This window comes from Lethenteron reissneri, chromosome 44 (genome assembly GCF_015708825.2).
Source record: "Lethenteron reissneri isolate LAM-NWPU_2019-01 chromosome 44, ASM1570882v1, whole genome shotgun sequence".
Lineage (NCBI taxonomy): Eukaryota > Metazoa > Chordata > Hyperoartia > Petromyzontiformes > Petromyzontidae > Lethenteron > Lethenteron reissneri.
The window spans coordinates 6,646,740-6,670,160 of NC_083822.1; the positions used below are offsets into that span (position 1 = coordinate 6,646,740).

Sequence of the window (23,421 nt, forward strand, 5' to 3'; positions counted from 1 at the left end):
TAACCGACTCCTCTCCGATGCCGACCTCTCCGTGTCTCCTCTCCCTTTGGTACACACGCAAAGCAAACTGTCTCCGTCGTTGCAACAGAGAGACATTGTTCCTCGTGTCAACACAGGCAGCGTGCCAAAAAAATCGACTGCGTGTAAACAGAACATGACCTATTGTGCCTATTCCTATGCAAGGGCCCACGTGGGATCGGGTGTTCCAGTGCAAAGTGGCCTCTCGCAAGGCCGTTTTCTGAAACGGTCCTTTGGAGATGCATCAAAGGACCATCATTGGAGCGTCCGATCTCTGTCTGTGCTGTCCGCGGTATTATTATTATTATTATCCGTGGAAGCTGCCGTGGTGTATAATGGCGGGCACAATGGAATTGCAATCGAAAGGTCACCTGTTCAATATCGCGGCGCGATAGTCGTAATAGTGGACGAGCGTCTTAACGCCTCCTGTCCCCCCCCCACTCCCTGTGCCTCTGTCAATCCAGGAGTATAAATTGACACTAGCATAAGTACCCGGCTTCGCCCGGGACTTGGATCCACCACGCCCGGCCGCCTTTGTCTCCCCAGTGGCGATGTTAATACGCCACACCAGTTACTCGTTTTGAGGCTGAGTCCCTCCCTCACCACTCTCCCTCCCTCACCACTCTCCCTCCCTCACCACTCTCCCTCCCTCACCACTCTCCCTCCCTCACCACTCTCCCTCCCTCACCACTCTCCCTCCCTCACCACTCTGTAGAGGACGTGAAACTTTGATGAATTTACCTCAGAGTCGCGTGGTGGGTGTCGAGGCCTAGCAGCGTGCAGAGCCTCCGGCCTCGCCTAAATTGGCCACCCGGCAGAGGCTGGGTACGGGTGCCGTTCCCCCCCCCCCCCCCGCGCTACAATAATACTGTCTAATCGCTATAATTTTATAATCTACCGACCCTATAATAGTAATTGCACACATTGTGGTGGGGGGGGGGTGAGTGAAGAGGACGTGAAACTTTGATGAATTTACCTCAGAGTCGCGTGTTAATGCGTGCGCCTATTTTTAACGGGAATTAAAAAGTGGCGTCCACCCCGTGGCGAAGGCATCGCTACACGTTGCCAGGGGCAACCGCCGTCCAATGAAACTGCGTATGGTCCGGCGACCCACAGACAGACAGACAGATTCGCGATTCTATATATATCGATTCCACAGTTTACACCATCGGCAGGTCATCGCCGGTGGTGGGGTAAAGTGTGGGCACTCCCCCGCCGCTGTCCAAGACGTCTGAGCAGCGTGGAACAGTAGGCCAAAAATAACTTGCAGGGGATTTCTCTCTCGGCGATCCCTGCAGCGGAGGCCATTCCTGTAGCGGTGGGGTGAGTAAGGAATTGAAGAGCTGCACCTTCATCTCGTTAACGTTGGTGACGGACGAACCCCACCTGTAGCCAGGTGAGGGGGTCGAGGAGCGGTGGCGCAGCGGTTAGCGCACCGCACTATGAACCTGGTCATACGAGTCCAATTCCCAGCCAGGGCTAGGACCAATGACGAGGAATTATCTGAACCGGTCCTGAACAGCTCCTACATTTATTAAACGGCATTGACCAGGTATGGTGACGTTTTGCTTGAACCTCCACGATCGACACGGTGTGGGGAGGCCTTCATCCAGCAGTGGATTGGCATAGAAGTGTACGTGGTTATGATAATTGGGAGGGAGCTCATTGCAACGCAATGGCTCCTGCCGAAATAAATATCACAAGCAGTCATGCATAGGTCCCATACGTTATTTAAAATGGGATTTTCAATGCCATGTCGAATGCTATTGAAATTGCATTACATGCCATATCCAGGGGAAATCTTATCTGTGACTCCGATTAATTATCTGATAATTTATCGCGGATGAGAGGAGTTGGTGCGATAAAGTCATCCTATTGTCTGCGGGATTATCTGCACACGTTTACCCCGCAGACAATGTGAGTAGAATCGCGGGTAACCACGCGGACAATAGGATCCGAGATATCCATCCCCCACGTATCATTTCATATTGATATTTATCACCGCGTATCAGGGAAGTTCTCGAATTCAGCCAGATGAGAGCCCATTGCTACGTGTTTAAATAGTGCAGCCACTTTGGCAATCGTCTGCCGGGCTGAAGGCTTCCCCGCTCCGCGCGTCATCGCTGTGGTTGGCGCAGGGGTTGGGCGAGCATTGACGTGGACAACTACAGTACAACAGTGAATTGTGTTGCACCGCCCTCTGCAAAACCACAACGTAGTCCGGCAGTAGATGAGAACAACCTGTGTCATTGCACGGTGGTCACCCATCCAAAATCTATCCAGGACTCAAGCCTTTTTGCTAAGGGTCCGAGATTCGGACGCGTTCCGATTGCTTTGGTGAGGCGCCAGAGTCCACCAATACGGAGCTATATAATCACTTTAAAGTGGATGCCCAGGAAACCACAGTTGCCAAGTAACAGTTGTTGCAGCAGCTTTAGCAAGAACATTCGTATGAGGGTAATTTTCAAGTTGATGGCGTTGGGTTTGTTGTTGTGCCTGGAGGCTTGATGATTAAGAATTGTGCCATGGCGAGACGCTATTATATATTCCATGAAATGAATTATTTCATGAACATTGGTCCCACATAATTGCCCTTCTCGACACAGTGGTTTCCACTTGGATCTAGCCAATGCACATGCTCACATTAGTAACTTACTCCGATCTATTCCACCTTCAAAGAGTGCTGTTGGTTGCTGGCCGCTCAGAATTGTTTTTTTAAGCGAGCTTAAAAAAAAACTCGCCACGTTCATCACGTTAGATATACATGACACTAAGACAAATATCCTCCGCATAGCCTTTAACAGACTGTGGGGGCAAGTGCTGCTAGCGAGCACCTATGAAGATCGGCACAGAACGCGAGTGGGTGGGTGGCCAGCACCACGCGCGGTTGCCTTTGTCTCCCCACTGGCGATGTTTAGAGACCACACCAGATACTAATTTGAGGCTGAGTCGACCTAGGAGAGTCCCAGGACCGGTTCAGATTAACGCCACTGGTGTTGACTGTCAGCCGGAATTGAACTCGTGTCGCCGGGTTTGTAGCGCAGCGCGCTAACCGCTTCACTGCCGCTCCCCACGTGACACTTACCACACACGTACGGCAGTGTTCCTCACTCATTTTCAGAAGGGGGGCCCACTTTCGCCGATAATACATCAGTCAGCGTGAGGGCCGCCACGCCACTTGAAACCATTTGGGTTTGACAGCAGCACGATGATGGGATGTGTTTTCACTCTCCGTGTATAGTCGGGGGGGGGGGGGGGGGCGCACTGAAGCCCACCAGGGACCTTCAGTGGCCCGGCGGGCCTTGCGATGAAGAACACTGACACACAGAGCACAACATTACGACGTCACGTACGCGCACATGCAGAGTTGTGCACGCACCTCGAATTAGCAACGGTTGGTACCCTGCGAAAGAAGTTGGACACACACACACACGTGCATACGTGGGGCCATTTCGTCAAATCGACTGCTGGATGAGGGCTTGCGTCGTACCAGTCGTGGGGTGGTATTTGACCATACCTCACCGCGCTGGTTGCAGTGTGATGATGGGGAAAGCACGTGTGACATTGAAGTACGTTAAAGCAATGGATATTGGTGCAACAGAGGTCGCAACCGGGTACCCGATACCCGTACCCTACCCGATACCCGTCTACATGTACCCGGCCAAGTACGGGTACCCTTTTGCGACCCTGGTGCGGCCGGGTACGGGTACGGGTAGGCCGTGAGTCACTGGTGAGTCACCGTTTGTCACTCATTTCGGGTAGGGTACGGGTAGCGAACGGCGACTCGTACCCGGCCAGGTACGGGTACCCGTTTGCGACCCTGGTGCGGCCGGGTACGGGTAAGGAATCAAAACCCGTTTGCGACCTCTGTGGTGCACTGCCCTCTGCTGACCCCCCCCCCCCCGCACTTCTACGTGTGCACAAGAGGCCAATGCTGACCGTAGCAATCGTCGGTGGCGAGAGATGTGACAGCCGGTCCAAGTGAGCACCGCGGCGCGATGCGTGACCACCACCAGTGGGCAGACGACGCCGGTCGCGCGTGGTGCTGGCCACACCTCCCCCCCTCGTCGCCTTAATAAGGCGCAGCACCACAACCCCTTTAGCACTTGTCCCAGCAACCTGTAGGACTTTACGGGGGGATCTATGTCTTTTGCTGTATGTGCGTGTGTGATTTAACACTATGTTTGAATATACGGAGGGGGGGATCTTTGTTACTTTGTACTGTGTCAACCTGATATGCATGGTTTTACGGGGTGTCTTTGCCGTGTGTGTGTGTCTGCGTTTCCAATTGCCCTTCGTAATTTACCAGACGCACTTAATTTGATATTGGAGGACATCAGGCGCTTGAGACCAAACGACGTCACGAGGCATCTGCGCAATCTTTTTTTGTTTTCCTCCCGGCCAGGTAATGACACAGAAACACGCGGCGGAGCTGGGGCACAGTAATTATACTGTGTTCGAAAAAAAAGTTTGGCTGGCTGGCTGGCTTCCTGGCTGGCGCGCGAACGTGCAAGTGCGCGTTGGTGACGTCTCCGCGCACATGTGCGTGGTGACGTCACCTGCATCCGGCAACGTTGAGTCGGGCCTGTGCGTAATGACGTAGCCCCCCCCCCCCATCCACTCACACCCAACCCTCCACCACGGCCGAATATTTCGCGGTAATCCGCGGGCGGTGTTAGTCACGGAAAATAAAGTGATGGACAATAGTTGCTCAAAGTAGCGTGGCAGACCTTCGTCAATCCTCTGCTAGACGAAGGCATCTTCCATGGCGTGTCAGTCAAGGGGTATTAAATCTAGATTTGAAGCTTTCGTGACTGCAAGGATTCATATTCTTGGGTTTTTTCGATAGTCACTTAGGTAAAAATTTAAAATTATTTTATTTTTATTTTACTTTTATTAATTTAAATTTTAAATTTTTACTTACGAGACTTTACCGAAAAAAACCAAGAATAGTCAAGGGGTAGTTTGACCATACTTCACCACGCTGCTGAGTGGAGGTTAATGAATGTGGGGTACTCAGGACTGGTTCACATGTCAATCACTAATCCACGTTAGCCGTCGGATTATAGCGCAATGCGCCAACCACAGCGCCGCCGCTCCCCCCCCCGATTAGTGGTCAATTCACCGTCAATGCTAAGCAGTGCGAGCCTGGATAGTGCAAGCAAGTCACATCTGTCAACCCATACGGTGTGTCTCGTATTCTTGTACAGGGAAATTGAGTTGTCGTGCAAACATGTTTGTGTCTATTTGTTTGTGTTTCTCCCTTTTGTGATAGGACTTTGTAAGGTGAAAGTTGAAATTTATAATTGCACGGGGTGACCAAAAAGGTCTGAATTGGTTCTGAGATAAGCTCGCCAACTGATGAGTGGTTGACAGGTACGAGTCACGTGGCTTGCAGGTTTACGTGGTAGGCAGCAGAGGGCAGTGGCAGCACAATGCACATAGTTGTACAGTACTCCAATAATTCTAGATTTGAAGCTTTCGTGACTGCAAGGATTCATACTCTTTGGTTTTTTCGGAAAAGTCACGTAGGTAAAAAAATTAAATAAATGAAAACAACTAAATTAAATCACGACGTTTCGGAGGCAACACAAGCTTCCGTCTTCAGGTGGAACCGTTAGTTTACCACAGTGGTTTTGGCTGTAACGGAAGGTTGTGTTGCCTCCGAAACGTCGTGATTTAATTTAGTTGTTTTCATTTATTTTATTTTTTTACCTACGTTACTTTACCGAATAAACCAAAGAGTAGTACTCCAATACTCCCTCAGCCATGCTCGCTGCCTCCACCATCCCGCATTGACCAGCGTGGTGAAGTATGGTAAAATAACACCCCCCGCCCCCACAACCGGCACGGAGTTGGGAGGCCCTCATCCTGACAAAGGGAGCCGTATGCGTGACACATTACTGCATTCACGCCGACACACAATGGCCTACTTTTTTGCGCGTGTCGAACAGACAGCCCGCTTTTCCGTTTCGCAGAGATAATCACTTGGAATGTTCTGACCCAACGCGAGGCTCCCCCCATGGGTATCAATGTGGGCCAGTAGCGGCTCCCTATCCCTTTGCTCTTTCGCCCAATTATGTTGCCCCAATTACATGTTGTGTACAATTACATTGGTTGTCATGGGAACCTTCTTGTGATCCTATGTTACAAATGTGCCTGTACCTGTGAGCAAGGGAGGGCTCTGTTCAGTCTCTGACTCCCGTGGGCGCTTCGGGACTTGCTTTGTCGCTGTGTTCGGGCGCGATATCGAGTCGTGAATGATGTTGACGATGATGATCCAGTTGTACTCTCGGCGTCATGTCATCATGAAAGAGACGAAGCCAGTTCGATATGGAACCCTCGCAGAAGATGGATAACATCACAACAGTTGACCTGGAAAATACAAGTCCAACTTCCGTTCTGTGTCTCCGCATCAAAATGTATTTTGTTGCAGTTTTTTGCTATGCTGTTTATTTGTATCCATCTGCCTATTGGCTTCCCAGACCAGTAACTGCATTGTCAAGCAGCACATGCTTTAGCAAGCAAACTCTGGACCCGTTATGACATCCTGGGTCCCATCAGCAGGGTCTGGCTTGCTAGACAAATTCCGTCGGATTACCAGAGTTTGCGCGATACGTTTCTTTCTGGGGGCTTTTGTCGGGAACTGAGTTGTCCGACGTTTCGTTTCCAGCTGAAATTCATTCCTTGGAGAAGCTCGCAGCACACCGTGCCGGACAGTGCGCACAGTACAGCCCAAAAACACACACGGGAAAGCCGAGCAGCGAAACCGCTTAAAACATACTCAGCGGTCGAACAGAGGTTGCCAGTTCAACATAGGATGTCAAACATTGTATGGCCGTAGCCATGAAGTCAACATTGGGGGGGACCAAATCTTCCAGGGTGTCTGGGGGTCCCAACCCAGAAAAATATCTAAATTTGAAAACTGATTTCCTGCCTAAAATATAAAAAATTTCACTAGCACATGGGATGGACTTTGTATTATTTTTTTGCAATAATGTCCTATAGTGTATTGTATTACATTGCTCTGTTATTACTTTTTTGCCATTTCTTGTTTCATTGTATGTAATGGCAGAGATTAGGGATGAATAAAGTACAACCATAACCACAATCATATGAACAGAAATCTACGCATTGATTTATAGGAAGACAAGTCCAGATATTGTGGCCAAGGTTAAGAAAATTGTTTAATTTATTTACATAGCATAGCAATTATTTTTAAAGCAATATATTGGGGGGGAACATTTTGAGCATATTTGAATATTGGGGGGGATGTGTCCTCCCAATATATATATATATTATAATTACGGCCTTGGAACATAGGATGCCAGTTCAACAGAGGACGTCGAACATGGGATGTCAGCGGCGCCGGCTTGTGGTGTCTCTTGACTAATGAGCTCACCCCTCCACCCCAGGGCGATGCGCTTCGAGTTTTGGCAGCTCTTGCGGCCGCAAAACCGGAGCGGGATTGACTGGTCATACAGCCCCGGGTAATCCCTGCGTCCACCCAGGGCTCGTGTCAAATCAACGTCCTCGCTGACAGAACCTGGCGTCGGATCTGACAGATGTTGAGCGTGACGCGGGCATGACCCACGCGACGAACAGAGAGACTCATTCCCGGCGCACGAGAATCAACGAGCAGCCATCTCAGAGTCCTCCTCCAATCCGCAGTCATCGTGGCCAGCTCCGACCCAGTGCGATTTGTGCGAAAACGCACTGATAGCCACAATTTGCTGTCCGGGGGCGGGGGGGCAGGGGGGGGGGGGAAATTATAGAGACGAGACGATGTGATCCTGCTGTTTCGAGAAAATGTGAATCTGTTATCTGGTTTGTATGGCTGTCTGTCTGTGTGAGTGTATGGGTGGAGCGGTGAGCACGCTCCTATACGATCATGACGCCCCTTTCTCAATTTGTATTTTAAAGCGAAAGTTATGGGTGCATCTTATAACCGTTAGGTGTGTGTGTGTAGGGAGCGGTAGTGTAGTGGTTAGTGCGCTACGCTACGAACTCGGCGGCCCGAGTTTGATTCCCGCTCACGGCCAACACCGGTGACGATTATCTGAACCGGTCCTGGGCCTCGCCTGAGTCGACTCTGCTTCAAATGAGGACCCGATGCGGTGTCTAAAATTATCGTCACTCGGGAGACAAAGGCGGCCGGGCGTGGTGCTGGCCATCCACCCCCTCGTGTGCCGAACCGGCCTTCATAGTTGCTCGCTAACAGCACTCGCCACAAATGTCTGCGAAGGCTATACGGGTGATCTTTATATTTGTAGTCGTGTGTATAGACCTGCGTGTGTGTGTCGACTCAAAACCACGAAAGCAAATTTAGAGAAATTAGTGGCACACAGAGATCCTGTCTGTCCAGGCGGAGTGCGTCACTGTGGTCGTTGTGGATATACAGCTTTAACATTCTCAGAGATCCCCCGAAATAGTTTCAATGGACTGTTGGCCTAAGTGCTGTAAGCGAGCACCTATGTACGCCGACAACAAGGGCACGAGAAAGTGGGGGTGGTGTGACCAGAACCACGTCCGTCTTTGTCTTCCCGGTGCTGAGATTGACACACACGGCGCAAGGAACTTAGTTAAGGCTGAGTCGTCCTTGGGGATGGCGCAGCACCGCCGGCTTCGTAGCCACCGCTGCCCACAGAATCAGATTATGGATTTTTAGTGGAGGGATCCGATGAGCTATGAAGCTCTTTTTTCCACAGATGTCCAGTACTTGATCACAAACGCACACACACACAGACACTAATACACACGAGTGAACACAATACACTCGTACGAATAGGCGCTCGCGAACAGCGCTTTTCCCCGACAGTGCGTCCAGGCTACACGGGGTTATTCCTTGTCCCGTCTCGGCGTGGGATTGCTAGAATGTAGCTGCCGATATCCGCTCCACCCTCTCATCCGCAATGCAGCGGATGAGCGGGTGTAACGGCGCCTCATGCGTCGATGAGTTTCCTTAATAAATGAGGATACGTCGCTCAGACGATTCAAGTCAAACTTTATTTTGTTGTTTTCGTTTGATTAGCTTACCGTTCTTACCCCCTCCAAAAAAGGGCATCGTTTCACTGTAGCGGCCACGAGTGGCGCCGTGTACGAGGGTTTGATGCGCTGTTGTTAGTTTTTTTTACAGTCGTAGCCGGGCGCAGCGATTCTCAACCCCCCACAGCCTTTCACGAAGGCGCAGGCTGCAGCATGGAGACCGTGCAGGAGTAGTTTAAAACGTGTTACGGGGAACGTCAGGTGCTCGCGTTACGGCGACAAAGCACATCGATACACAACATGGGACACAGGCCTTGCTCACACAACGTGATCCGGGGAGGCATCCAAACCAGATCAGTTGAGAACCACTGGCAAAAGCAGATCGCGCGCGAATCGCTCACAGGAAGTTGTATCTTCAGTTATGCATGAAACAGCACCGATCAGTCTACACAATGCAGACTAGTGTTAATTGAGGTTACATTTTTTTGTTCAACATACAGTATTGCTGATCAAACACGAGCTGTTATGAAGACAACGTTCAGTCGAAATCCGCATACTCACGCACAACCACAGTATTGCGTGTTCCAATCTAACTGAACAACCTGACAGTATACGAAGGTTCAAGTGAGTTACGGGAGTTTTTGGTGGGAATACAACGCGATTATGATGATGATGTTGATAGTGGTGGTGGTTGTGGATGAGTGTTGTTCTCTTGATTAATGGCGATTTTGATGATGTTTCGTTGTGATGATGATTGCGGCTGTCTTGATTTATATATAGCCAGGATGGATAATGATGATGATTTCCATTTCGGTGTTGATAGCGGTGATTGATGGGATGATTGATGATGAATTATGACTATTTAACCACACAAGGATGGCAGCGGGTGTGGTTGTGATCAACGGTGACACTGCTGCTGCTGCTGCGAGCGGTGAAGATGACTGCGACAACGATTACGACGCTTTAGAGATTCTTCATAACGATGACCACGATGATGACGATGGGGATTTTGATTCTAGGTGCCGATCATGACCGCAGCTTTCGCCGTAGCAACATCACTCGTGGGGCCACAGCGCCTCGACGTGATCCCTCGCGACACCAGAGTCACACGGTGAGCGTTCGATGCCCAAACGCGGGCGTCCGCGGCTGCGAATGATCATCCCCTCCAACCCGAACCTCGACGGACGGATAGGCGTCCCATCGGATCGCAGCGCGGGCAAAGTCCATCCTCGGGGTGGCGCTCGACTCGATGGCCCCGATGGTCGAGTGCAGTGAGCAGCTGTCGCCCCTCGCCTCGGCCACCTCCACGATGGGCTGCATCACCTTGTTGTGCGCCTGGCTCGTGGAGATGCCCCGGCAGGGGCCCGTCGCCCACCTCGCGAACACCAGCACGCTCTCCCGGTAACACTCGCGCAGCGCGGCGCTCATCAGCGGCGAAGCGCAGCCGCAGCAGAGGATGGCGAGGAGGGCGAAGTCGGAGAAGGCCGCGCCGGTCTGGTCGAGACGCGGCACGGCGGCGCGCAGCAGGAGCGACGCGCCGTACAGGAGTCTGGTCGCTGCCCACGCGACGGCGATGCCGAACGGAGCTCGGTACGGCCGCCTCCTCTCGGCTCTGCGTCTCGCGGCCTCCCCTCCCTGCCGTGGCGGCGGAGACCCCTCCAGGAGGACCTCGCGCAGGGCGCGCGCCGCAAACGGCGACATCGCGCAAGCGGGCGCGACCAAGCCGAGGAAGAACTTGAAGAGGTCTCCTCCGTGGGGGCCGTGGCGTGGGTCGGGCCGGCACGAGAGGCATTCCTCGGCGCGGCCGTCGTCACCGCCACCAACGCCACTGCTGCCGTGGCCGCGACCGCCGGCGTTCGCGATCAACGTCGTGAAGATTGACAGCGCCACGCTCAACAAGGTCGCGAACAGCGCGGCCGCCAGGGGATTCGCCCGCAGGCGCCGGGCGAAGGAGCCGTGCGGAGGTCCCAGGACCTCGAAGGAACACTGGCACACGACGAGCAGCAGCAAGTAGGCGCTCGCGTAGTGAGCCGCGTTGAACAACGTCGCCGTCACCAGGCAGCCCGGCCCGCTGCGAGGCGCCGCATCCGCGTGGAGTGCGGAGGAGACCCACGACGGGGAAACTGCGACCGACACGAGGTCGGCGGCGGCCAGGGCCATCAGCAGGGCGTCCAACGACTCCTGGAGCTGGCGCTTGACTCGCGTGCGCCAGTAGGTGTAGAGGACCAATGAGTTGCCTAGGAGACCCACGGGGAAGAGGAGTCCCAGGTAGAGGTACCAGGCGGTCGCGCTGAAGCCCAGGCACTCGCGCGCGACGTGAGCCGGCCAAGTCGCGTTGCTGACGGAGGCGTTGGTCGTGGGGTCGACGTCGGGGAGGGATGTCGAGGATGATGTTAGGGTCGATGTGTCGTAGAAGCTGGTAGACATCTTGGAGGCGATGGTTCGCTTGGGAACATCTGGAACACACGGGCACTTTAGAAATATATAAAACAGAGCTCCGTGCTGTCGTCACAAATGTATATACTGTACAACTTTGTTTAGTTAATTTAGTGCCATACCCAGCTCGTCAGGAGAAGGCAGTACTGCGAATGGACTAATCGTTATCTGTTTCCATCTGTACGGGGATAGAGTGTTTCCCCCTCGCACGCGTGACTTTCCTCGTGGTGCTCTGGTTTCCTCCCACGTGTATAAACAATGCGTCATTCATTGGCTGAAAAAAAAACCCCATCTGCAAATGAAAGCCTACTGTAGCGGCAGGACCCTTCGTGCAAAAAGAGTCCTACGACTCAGCACGGCTTCCTTGGATAAGCACGCGATAGTATACACATGGTTGCTCAATTAGGAAGCCACTCGAACGATGCAGTTTGAATCATCTGGATTGAAAACTAATTTCCCCGAAGAACTGCTTTTTGTGTTTCGTTTGCCGTCCTTCCACCGCACCTCCGATTAGCACGGCTTGCGATGTACGGTGCGAAGGAAGTTCTACATACATACACGGGGCCAATGGCCTGGTCGGGTTTTGTTCATCTGCTGTTCTCGTACTTGGTTTATTTACAATGAACATTTTTCGGGGGAATTTTGACAATATTTGTGGAGCGCGTCAAAATGTTTTTGCAACTTTTTTTTAGATGTAATTTGCAGAAACGATGCTGTATAAAACAAAGTATTATTACCGATATTCATACAAGCAGGAGTCATTCAAGCGTTCCGCACGGATAGATTCAATCCACCGGATTGCGCAGCGTTGTGTGATGCAGTCATGTCAGCGATGCTACTATACACATGAATAAATATATGATTATTCTGGTTACTCACATCAGTTGGAGCACGTTTGAAGTCGGCCGTGCAGTGGTGATCGTCACTTCACACGACCATTCATCTCTTTGTCTCTGCGTCCGTGTCAGGTGACAGGGGTTTACAACATGAATCACACACTTGCCTCGATGCACGCCAAAGTCACCAGTGAATTTGCCACACGTATCAATGCCACACCTTTAGATAATCTAAATCAGTAAATGTATATTAGAAAACACTATCGATCCACATCTCTCCGATTAATACAACGATTGACTGAGTTTATTCACTACGACTTCCAGCCAAATCATCCTGAAATCGTACGATCTTGACCGACTTTCGATAGTTGAGCAGGGTTGAGCGTGGGTGACCTCCCGGAGCGTAACACGTTCTATAGGAGCTTAACACGTGCTCTAGGCGTGGGGCGGCAAGATCTGCTTCGTGTCAAAAGATTGCAGCACAGCAGTGGATTCGGCAGATCCACAAAAGATTTGGGCCATTGGCTGGAACGAGTGGCCAAAATTCAATTTCAAAGGTTGTATTGTGTTTAACCAAGGTGAGAACTAAAGAGACCACGATGGGTCTCATTTGCAAGAGTAAGCCGGCGTATCAGCCTGGCAGTTGGGGGGGGGGGGGGGGGGTGGGGAAGGTTGATGATTACCGCGATGTGTGTAATCCCAACTGAGTTATTTGCGGCGTAATTTTCAACTATGGCAAATTTGGACCCTGACGCCGACAAACAATGGTCTGCTCTTGCGAATGACGCCACGCGATCTTTACCTCCACTGTGACGCAGACGGCGCGTGGTATCATTGTAGTTATTTCACCCGCAGTAGTGACCAGGGTTGCTGCTGGATTTGAACCATGATGCTCTGAAACGAGTGAACTCGCTACCGCTGGGCCGTGTCACTGCCCACCATTCATGCGTGGGGGTTTTTCTCCGGTTTTTCTCTGGGATTTTCTCGGGGATTTTCTCTGGGATTTTCTCTGGGATTTTCTCAGGGTTTTTCTCCGGTTTTTCTCTGGGATTTTCTCTGGGATTTTCTCTGGGATTTTCTCTGGGATTTTCTCTGGGATTTTCTCTGGGATTTTCTCAGAAATTTTCTCTGGGATTTTCTCTGGGGTTTTCTCTGGGATTTTCTCTGGGATTTTCTCTGGGGTTTTCTCTGGGATTTTCTCTGGGATTTTCTCTGGGGTTTTCTCTGGGATTTTTTCTGGGATTTTCTCTGGGATTTTCTCTGTGATTTTCTCTGGGATTTTCTCTGGGATTTTCTCTGGGATTTTCTCTGGGATTTTCTCTGGGATTTTCTCTGGGGTTTTACATGGGATTTTCTCCGGTTTTTCTCTGGGATTTTCTCTGGGATTTTCTCTGAAATTTTCTCTGGGATTTTCTCTGGGATTTTCTCTGGGGTTTTACATGGGATTTTCTCCGGTTTTTCTCTGGGATTTTCTCTGGGATTTTCTCTGAAATTTTCTCTGGGATTTTCTCTGGGATTTTCTCTGGGATTTTCTCTGGGATTTTCTCTGGGTTTTTATATGGGATTTTCTCCGGTTTTTCTCTGGGATTTTCTCTGGGATTTTCTCTGAAATTTTCTCTGGGATTTTCTCTGGGATTTTCTTTGGGTTTTTCTCTGGGATTTTCTCTGGGATTTTCTCTGAAATTTTCTCTGGGATTTTCTCCCGTTTTTCTCTGGGATTTTCTCTGGGATTTTCTCTGCGTTTTTCTCTGGGTCTTTCTCCGGGGTTTTCTCTGGGATTTTCTCTGAAATTTTCTCTGGGATTTTCTCTGGGTTTTTCTCTGGGATTTTCTCTGGGATTTTCTCAGAAATTTTCTCTGGGATTTTCTCTGGGATTTTCTCCGGTTTTTCTCTGGGATTTTCTCTGGGATTTACTCCGGTTTTTCTCTGGGATTTTCTCTGGGATTTTTTCTGGGTTTTTCTCCGGGTCCTTCTCCGGGGTTTTCTCCGGTTTTTCTCTGAAATTTTCTCTGGGATTTTCTCCGGGTTTTCTCTGGGATTTTCTCCGGTTTTTCTCTGGGATTTTCTCGGGGATTTTCTCTGGGATTTTCTCGGGGTTTTTCTCCGGTTTTTCTCTGGGATTTTCTCTGGGATTTTCTCTGGGATTTTCTCTGGGATTTTCTCTGGGATTTTCTCTGGGATTTTCTCAGAAATTTTCTCTGGGATTTTCTCTGGGGTTTTCTCTGGGATTTTCTCTGGGATTTTCTCTGGGGTTTTCTCTGGGATTTTCTCTGGGATTTTCTCTGGGGTTTTCTCTGGGATTTTTTCTGGGATTTCTCTGGGATTTTCTCTGTGATTTTCTCTGGGATTTTCTCTGGGATTTTCTCTGGGATTTTCTCTGGGATTTTCTCTGGGATTTTCTCTGGGGTTTTACATGGGATTTTCTCCGGTTTTTCTCTGGGATTTTCTCTGGGATTTTCTCTGAAATTTTCTCTGGGATTTTCTCTGGGATTTTCTCTGGGGTTTTACATGGGATTTTCTCCGGTTTTTCTCTGGGATTTTCTCTGGGATTTTCTCTGAAATTTTCTCTGGGATTTTCTCTGGGATTTTCTCTGGGATTTTCTCTGGGATTTTCTCTGGGTTTTTATATGGGATTTTCTCCGGTTTTTCTCTGGGATTTTCTCTGGGATTTTCTCTGAAATTTTCTCTGGGATTTTCTCTGGGATTTTCTTTGGGTTTTTCTCTGGGATTTTCTCTGGGATTTTCTCTGAAATTTTCTCTGGGATTTTCTCCCGTTTTTCTCTGGGATTTTCTCTGGGATTTTCTCTGCGTTTTTCTCTGGGTCTTTCTCCGGGGTTTTCTCTGGGATTTTCTCTGAAATTTTCTCTGGGATTTTCTCTGGGTTTTTCTCTGGGATTTTCTCTGGGATTTTCTCAGAAATTTTCTCTGGGATTTTCTCTGGGATTTTCTCCGGTTTTTCTCTGGGATTTTCTCTGGGATTTACTCCGGTTTTTCTCTGGGATTTTCTCTGGGATTTTTTCTGGGTTTTTCTCCGGGTCCTTCTCCGGGGTTTTCTCCGGTTTTTCTCTGAAATTTTCTCTGGGATTTTCTCCGGGTTTTCTCTGGGATTTTCTCCGGTTTTTCTCTGGGATTTTCTCGGGGATTTTCTCTGGGATTTTCTCGGGGTTTTTCTCCGGTTTTTCTCTGGGATTTTCTCTGGGATTTTCTCTGGGATTTTCTCTGGGATTTTCTCTGGGATTTTCTCTGGGGTTTTCTCTGGGATTTTCTCTGGGATTTTCTCTGGGGTTTTCTCTGGGATTTTCTCTGGGATTTTCTCTGGGGTTTTCTCTGGGATTTTTTCTGGGATTTTCTCTGGGATTTTCTCTGGGATTTTCTCTGGGATTTTCTCTGGGATTTTCTCTGGGATTTTCTCTGGGATTTTCTCTGGGATTTTCTCTGGGATTTTCTCTGGGATTTTCTCTGGGATTTTCTCTGGGATTTTCTCTGGGATTTTCTCTGGGATTTTCTCTGAAATTTTCTCTGGGATTTTCTCTGGGATTTTCTCTGGGGTTTTCTCTGGGATTTTCTCTGGGATTTTCTCTGAAATTTTCTCTGGGATTTTCTCCGGTTTTTCTCTGGGATTTTCTCTGGGATTTTCTCTGCGTTTTTCTCTGGGTCTTTCTCCGGGGTTTTCTCTGGGATTTTCTCTGAAATTTTCTCTGGGATTTTCTCTGGGTTTTTCTCTGGGATTTTCTCTGGGATTTTCTCAGAAATTTTCTCTGGGATTTTCTCTGGGATTTTCTCCGGTTTTTCTCTGGGATTTTCTCTGGGATTTTCTCCGGTTTTTCTCTGGGATTTTCTCTGGGATTTTCTCCGGTTTTTCTCTGGGATTTTCTCTGGGATTTTCTCCGGTTTTTCTCTGGGATTTTCTCTGGGATTTTCTCTGGGTTTTTCTCCGGGTCCTTCTCCGGGGTTTTCTCCGGTTTTTCTCTGAAATTTTCTCTGGGATTTTCTCCGGTTTGTCTCTGGGATTTTCTCCGGTTTTTCTCTGGGATTTTCTCCGGTTTTTCTCTGGGATTTTCTCTGGGATCTTCTCTGGGTTTTTCTCCGGGTCCTTCTCCGGGGTTTTCTCCGGTTTTTCTCTGAAATTTTCTCTGGGATTTTCTCCGGGTTTTCTCTGGGATTTTCTCCGGTTTTTCTCTGGGATTTTCTCCGGTTTTTCTCTGGGATTTTCTCTGGGATTTTCTCTGGGTTTTTCTCTGGATTTTTCGCTGGGATTTTCTCTGGGTTTTCTCTGGGTTTTTTTCTGGCGTTTTCTATGGGGTTTCTCCAGGGTTTTCTCCGAGGTTTCACCGGATAATCTCCCACACGAGGCCAACCACAACAAATATTGAATTGGCCAAACATTGCAATCGCAGAACTCATCTGAAAGAGGATGTTGAGTCTCAGCGAGGATATCCTCGCTAAACTATTCGGTTCAGGTGGTTGTGCTTCCGCTAGTGACTAGTCTACGTAGAGTGGTAGCGATTACAAATATATCTAAGTGTTGAATTTATAGTTAAGTAACAATTCACACATACTCCCGCGCAATGCTATTTGATTCATTGTCACAATTTGATTCCATCGATTTTATCGTCTAGTTTGTTCTGTCTGCCTTGTTTCTTCTGCATTTTTCGCTATCTCACTTGTGTCATTAACCCAACGGTTACATTTACACCCTGTCATCATGAGAATTGGCAAATACATTCACATTTTTTAAATAAGATTTCATAAATACACTCAAGCGTTGTAAAAAGAAAACATTCAAATTTGCCAGGAATATTGATATATTATTACGCTTACAAAAATATACATGCTCATTTATGTTTTTAGATTTTATATGCAATACAGTTCACTGCATACGTAAAGACGGCTCAGCCCTGCAATTGCTCGCTCACGGCACTGCTGGCGGGAGGGCCTCCACTAGAGGGAGATCCAGAGAGGCCCTGTCGGGAGGTATTGTAGCCTACGTCTTGGAACAGGTGCGGAGGGAGGGTAACCACAGTTTACCCCACCACACAGAGAGGGTAACCACAGTTTACCCCACCACACAGGGAGGGTAACCACAGTTTACCCCACCACACGGGGAGGGTAACCACAGTTTACCCCACCACACAGAGAGGGTAACCACAGTTTACCCCACCACACAGGGAGGGTAACCAGAGTTTACCCCACCACACAGGGAGGGTAATCACAGTTTACCCCACCACACAGGGAGGGTAACCACAGTTTACCCCACCCCACAGGGAGGGTAACCACAGTTTACCTCACCACCCAGGGAGGGTAACCACAGTTTACCCCACCACACAGGGAGGGTAACCACAGTTTACCCCACCACACAGGGAGGGTACCCACAGTTTACCCCACCACACAGGGAGGGTAACCACAGTTTACCCCACCACACAGGGAGGGTACCCGCAGTTTACCCCACCACACAGGGAGGGTAACAGTTTACCCTACCACACAGGGAGGGTAACCACAGTTTACCCACCACACAGGGAGGGTAACCACAGTTTACCCCACCACCCAGGGAGGGTAACCACAGTTTACCCCACCACATACGACATGCAAATCGACTAACCGGTTCTTCCCTGTGTACTGCTGGGTGGGACAGACTTATCGAATCGAACCGGCGACTTCCAGTACGATACCCGTTACAGTCGGGCATCACAATTCCAATCATAAACAAGCATGGTTAAATAAAGGGACACTCACTCCCATCGGCCTATGTGTATATGGGTGCTTCTGGATCATTGTTTTATACGTGATGTTCCCAGGCACGTCAGCATTAACTGCACCAACCCCGGCCACCCCCAAGTACACACCGGTTTCAACCTCACGAGCCTCATCATGAGCGTGGCACCGATGATGAGAGCGTGGTATATTCAGCAGCCAGGGCGTATCGATGATTCGATCCCATCAACAAGTGACCTTGCCTGGCTTACGCGAGGCGTCAATTATGACAGCAATACGTAGAACACACCGGGAATATTACTATCACGGCACAACGTACGAGTTAACTGACTACCGTAATTCAATTACGCATACAAAGATCCCCCGTATAGCTTTCAACAGACGAGGAGACAAGCAATTGCTGCTGGTGTGGCCAGAACCACGCCCGTCCGCCTTTGTCACCCCAGTGCTGATATTTAAACACCAGGTACTCATTTAAGGCCGAGTCGACCTAAGGTAGGCCCAGAACCGCCACTGTTATTGGCCGTGAGCGGGAATCGCACGAGGGTAGCCGGGTTCGTAGCGTGGCGCGCGAACCGCTACACTACCGCTCCCCCACATACCGCTTAAATACACACACACACGCACATATACACACGGACACAAATAGTGAATTAGACATCGCACCTATGTAGCTGTCAACAGGGAGTCTCCGTGTGACAACTATCACGTAGAGAGGTCCCGAGACTCACGCGTTATGGGTGTCCACACTCGCATCAGCGTTATGAGTCTTTACAGTGTGTGCGTCTCCCCGTGAGTGTATGTGTGTACGCGTCCACGTGTGTGTGTGTGTGTGTTCCTGTGTGCGTCTGTGCGTATTCATGCATGCATGTGTAGGCTGTGTGGCTGTGTGTGTGTTCGCGTGTGTGTGCAGGCTATAACGCTGCATGTGAGTGGGGAACGGTGGTGTCGTGGTGAGCCACTCTGCGTTATGAACGCGGCCACCCAAGTTCAATTTCCGCTCACGGCCAACACCGTCAACATCAGAATTGGGGAGAGAAAGGTGGCCGGGCGTGGTGTTATCCACGCCATCAAATCGTGTGCCGTTACGGCCTTTCTTTAGCTGCTCGCTAACAGCACTTGCCCCGACAGCCGATGTGTGGGCTATTCGGGGGAACTGTGTCTTTGTTACGCGTGTGTGTGTGTGCGTAGGCAGCACGGCTGACTTTATCTCGCGCCCCACGCGAGCCCGTGGTCTCCCTCGTGGTTTCCTCGCCGCGGGGAGACGGAAGCACGCGCGGTCGACTCCGCGCGAGGCTCGACCATGTCAACGCGACAGCTTGCGCGCACGCGTGCCCATACGGACCCCGCATGTAATGTTTGTTTCGCTGAACTTATTTCGCACGGTAATGTAGGCCAACCGTGCTAATCGGAGGCGCGGGGGGGGGGGGGGTGCGACAATAAACTAGACGGAAAAAAAAACTGTTCTAATGAAATGAGTTTTAAATCGTCAACTCACTCACCGCCGGTGTAACCATTTCCAGTGTGTCCTCGAAATAACGAGATGAACCAGGGTGCTCCGGGATATTTATGCGCATTTTTTTTGTTACGTTATTTCAATTGTAAAAAAAATGGCCATTTACAGATCGTATTGTTGCGTGGTAATTGTTTTGTTATGTTGTGAAATATATATTTATTTAAATGCGATATTAAAAAAAAAATATGAAAAAACACCGTTCAAATCACAGAAACGTACAAGGAAATTCCAGAACGAGCAATGTGGTTCATGGTGGTGAGATGTTAACTACCTCGCCTAATATACAGGAGGCCGTGGGTTCGATGCCGACCCTGCCGCCTGTTGTATATTTGGAGTTTGAATGTTCTCCCCGTGCGTGGTCACATGCGCTGAGAGCATTTGGCTGCTGTACATTTCCACGTGATGAGCCAATTCGTTGGGCTATCACTTGTGGCCAGATCGCTTCTGAAAAAGAGCTGTGTCGCTCAGTGGGCCTTACCTGGTAAAATAAAAAAAACGTATTTTATAGTTTAGTTTAGCTTAAATAGTTAAGTGCGCAGTTAGTGTAGAGTACAGGACTAAACCGGCAATACCTGGCCTCTCACATCTCTGTGCAGCGTGGAGACACAGCTCAATTAATTTGCGTTTGGTGTGATACATTTAAATTGCGTTTTCAATGTTTTTCAGCGATGTCGCTATCCCCCAAAGCCCCGTTATATCCGGGACAAGATATATTACGCCGTCCAAAATCCGACGGTTGAATTGTACCAGTGGCTGGTAGCGGACGTCATCCGTTTCCCTTTGCGATAGCGTCACCCTCCACGAGAGGCGATTTACTCGCTTGAGCGATGACAGAGATCGTCGTGCGTTTTGTTTTGTGTTCAGCGAGAGAATTAGAAGCAAACGCAGAGCTATATGCTGACCCTGGCTGCCCTACGACTGAACCCAATCAGCCTCCCAGTGGTAATTACTGTGGATACGGAATCGATTATTTTGTTCATCGGATTGTTCAGGTTGTATGGAAAATATGCATTCGACTGCCGGACAAATTTCAGCTTCCAAGCCCGACTGGAACAACAACACTGCCTTAAAATACAACAACAACATATACAATAGGCGACGTTTTGGGCAATGACCCATTTTTTTCATTGCACATACAATTGTAGCTCTTCACATGTGCACCCAAATTAGTTATGTTGTGCTCTGAAGAAGGGCCATTTCCCAAAACATCACCTATTATATAATTTTTCTTTTTAAGGCAATAATTATTGACTAATGCGTTCAGTTTTTTAATAATTGTGCTTGTGCACCACTGTCAACGCACAATCAGCATATGTCAAACATTCGAATTGGCACGAGCCACTCAGTATCGATGGTATTGGCATCAGTGCTGTATAAATATTAGCTTAGCTCTATCCACTGTTCGATGCAGGCCACTCCAAGCCGTTGCCCCCCACCACGCCCCACGGTGTCGCGATACAGCAATCCATCTCGCTGGTGAACGCGAGCTCATTGTTTCAACGCTCCATCTCAGCGTGGAACGTCCTCTCTCACGCGTCGTTCGCGCCCTGATGCTGTTTCCCGCACCTCTGATGGGCACGGTTGGCTACGTACGGTGCGAACGAAGTTTAACATCTACACACAGCCATGCGGTGTTCTGCCCGAACCCGCTGGCTTTCGATTTAAAGCTTTCATGACTGCAGGGATTCATCTTCTTGGTTCTTTCGGTAAAGTCACGTAGAAGTGAAATAATAAAACAATAAAAATAAAACATAATGAACATAATAAAATATATTATTATGTTTTATTTTGATTATTTTATTATTTTCCTTTTACGTGACTTTACCGAAAGAACCAAGACAATGAATCGCTGGCTTTCCTCGACAGTCAAACTGATATGGGCCTGTTCTCTAATTCGCGTGTTCCTCTTCCCGTCACTCAGTGTAATTCCCAGCTGCACCTCCCTCTGTTTCTTGGATTGTGCGGCTCAGTTGTCGGAGTGCATGGCGCTCACGCCTGCACGTAATTCTACATCTGCATGCAATTCCACGTTACTATGACGGGAGCCAGTGGAGACCTATTCACAGGGCACCTACTGATGAATCGTGCGTGCTAGACGGAGCAGGCTCCTCTATCTGGGCGTCGACGCAAGGATTGGTGGATCACGAAAAGATTTGTAAAATTCTCAACCTTCTGGGTAGCACAGAGGCCAGAACGTAGCAGTACAGTACAGCAACGAATTACTGAATCCATGTGTGCAGAACTTTTAGTGTTTTCCCTTAACATGCGTGGCAGGATGTATCAGGCAACTGTACCTTCATACGACACAGAATTAAAATAAAACCTCTCATTAAAGGAATTGGTCTAACATCCCAATGTGGCAAGATCATCTTGAATAAAAAAATAATCTTGAGCCTCAGTGAGGCTTTCTTGAGTAAGCGACGTCGTTATTTGCCAGACGGTGCTCATGTTACCGATGTCGGAGGAATGGTGATGATGGTTGATGGCGATGATGATGATGTTACTGAGTCCATCGTGGCAAGGACGTGAACTCAGGCCTCACGACTGAGGGCCTTGCTGCTTTACCGAACGGGGCCACGTCATCCTGCCCACCGCGGAGATGGAGCGATGTAATCAGCTCGTGTGTCGTCAGTGCTGGGTGGATTATTCCATCCTGGGACCGTGAGACATGGGAGAGTCTTGGGGGGGGGGGGTGCCTCTCATCTAGCAGTGGATAGCTGCTCCTTTTAACACGTAGGCTTTCGCGACCAATATTATTCATTTTCAACGTTTTTGGGTTTAGATCGCGTTATTTTTTTACTGATTGGCGATCTAAACCCAAAAACGTTGATTATGAATAGCTGTTCCTGGCTGCTCACAATGATGAAGATGATTGCGTGTGTTTACAGATATTTTCTATCCACTGCTAGGCTGATAAAACATCTGCAACGGTGAATACACGAATCGGCTTTGTGTAAGTACAGCATGTGTGACGATGAATGTGGGCGCGAGTTGACGGGCCCACGCGGAACACGTGTTGAGCGGAGATATGGCGCTGACAGTGCGATTGTGTTGACGATATGATGGTGGCGATGGCGGTGACGACGACGATGATGACGCTATTGAATTATATTTTTTTGGTTGTTGTTACGCATCGAATTGGCGAGGCACAGGCCAAAAATTCCGCGACGAAAATTCGGCCGGCAAACTCTGTGTGCACGGGCGATAGGGAGCAGCGGATAAGGGCCAGCTGCGTCATTGCGTTGAGCGAGGTTATAGATAGCGACGTTGGTGAAAAATAAAGTCGAGCAGTGCAGAGAAAGTGAGAGCAATGAAATTATTTAAAATTCGGATTCACGTGGCGTCCGAATACGACTGCATCTCGCGAAGCTGTAAGGAAAGGAGAGCGCATATTTATGCATGAGTCAGAAAGAGGCAGTCTCAGGCACACGCAGGGCGAACGCGAGGAGGGTGTTTTGCAAGATGAACTTGAACAAGGGCATTGCATCGATAGCACAGATTGCGGAGGGACGGAAGTTCCTGGTTATGGGGGATATCAGGGGAGAATGAGTGACCTCCCTCTGAGCAACGGTTGGCGTGCTGCATTGGAGAGTGTGTGGGAGAGAGTCGAGTGAGAAGAGAGAGGTAGAAGAGTGCGTGGAGGGGAGTAGAGCGAGATGAGAGGTAGGAGAGTGCGTGGAGGGGAGTAGAGCGAGATGAGAGGTAGGAGAGTGCGTGGAGGGGCAGTAGGGTGAGATGAGAGGTATGAGAGTGCGTGGAGGGGAGTAGAGCGAGATGAGAGTTAGGAGAGTGCGTGGAGTGGGGTAGAGCGAGATGAGAGGTAGGAGAGTGCGTGGAGGGGAGTAGAGCGAGATGAGAGGTAGGAGAGTGCGTGGAGGGGAGTAGGGTGAGATGAGAGGGGAGAGGTAGAGTGCGTGG

The 23,421-nt window shown here is 49.5% G+C and overlaps 1 protein-coding gene across 2 annotated transcripts; it reads right to left on the reverse strand.

Moving 5' to 3' along the window:
- Positions 1 to 9,010: 9,010 nt before the first annotated feature.
- On the reverse strand, positions 9,011 to 18,861 carry LOC133353499 (uncharacterized). 2 transcript variants are annotated; one of them, XM_061569784.1, is made up of 3 exons: positions 18,719 to 18,861; positions 12,319 to 12,392; positions 9,011 to 11,459 (listed from the first exon to the last, which is right to left on the reverse strand). In XM_061569784.1, the coding sequence occupies exon 3, from the start codon at positions 11,428 to 11,430 to the stop codon at positions 10,108 to 10,110; it is 1,323 nt and encodes a 440-aa protein (XP_061425768.1). In that variant the 5' UTR covers positions 11,431 to 11,459; positions 12,319 to 12,392; positions 18,719 to 18,861; the 3' UTR covers positions 9,011 to 10,107. The 2 variants fall into 2 exon arrangements, with proteins under 2 accessions (XP_061425768.1, XP_061425769.1); XM_061569785.1 differs by having other exon boundaries at positions 18,654 to 18,861.
- Between the last annotated feature and the right edge of the window lie 4,560 nt (positions 18,862 to 23,421).

Excerpts from the sequence above, each read along its gene's own strand:
- LOC133353499 (XM_061569784.1), bottom strand. The coding sequence starts at position 11,430 with ATGTCTACCAGCTTCTACGACACATCGACCCTAACATCATCCTCGACA.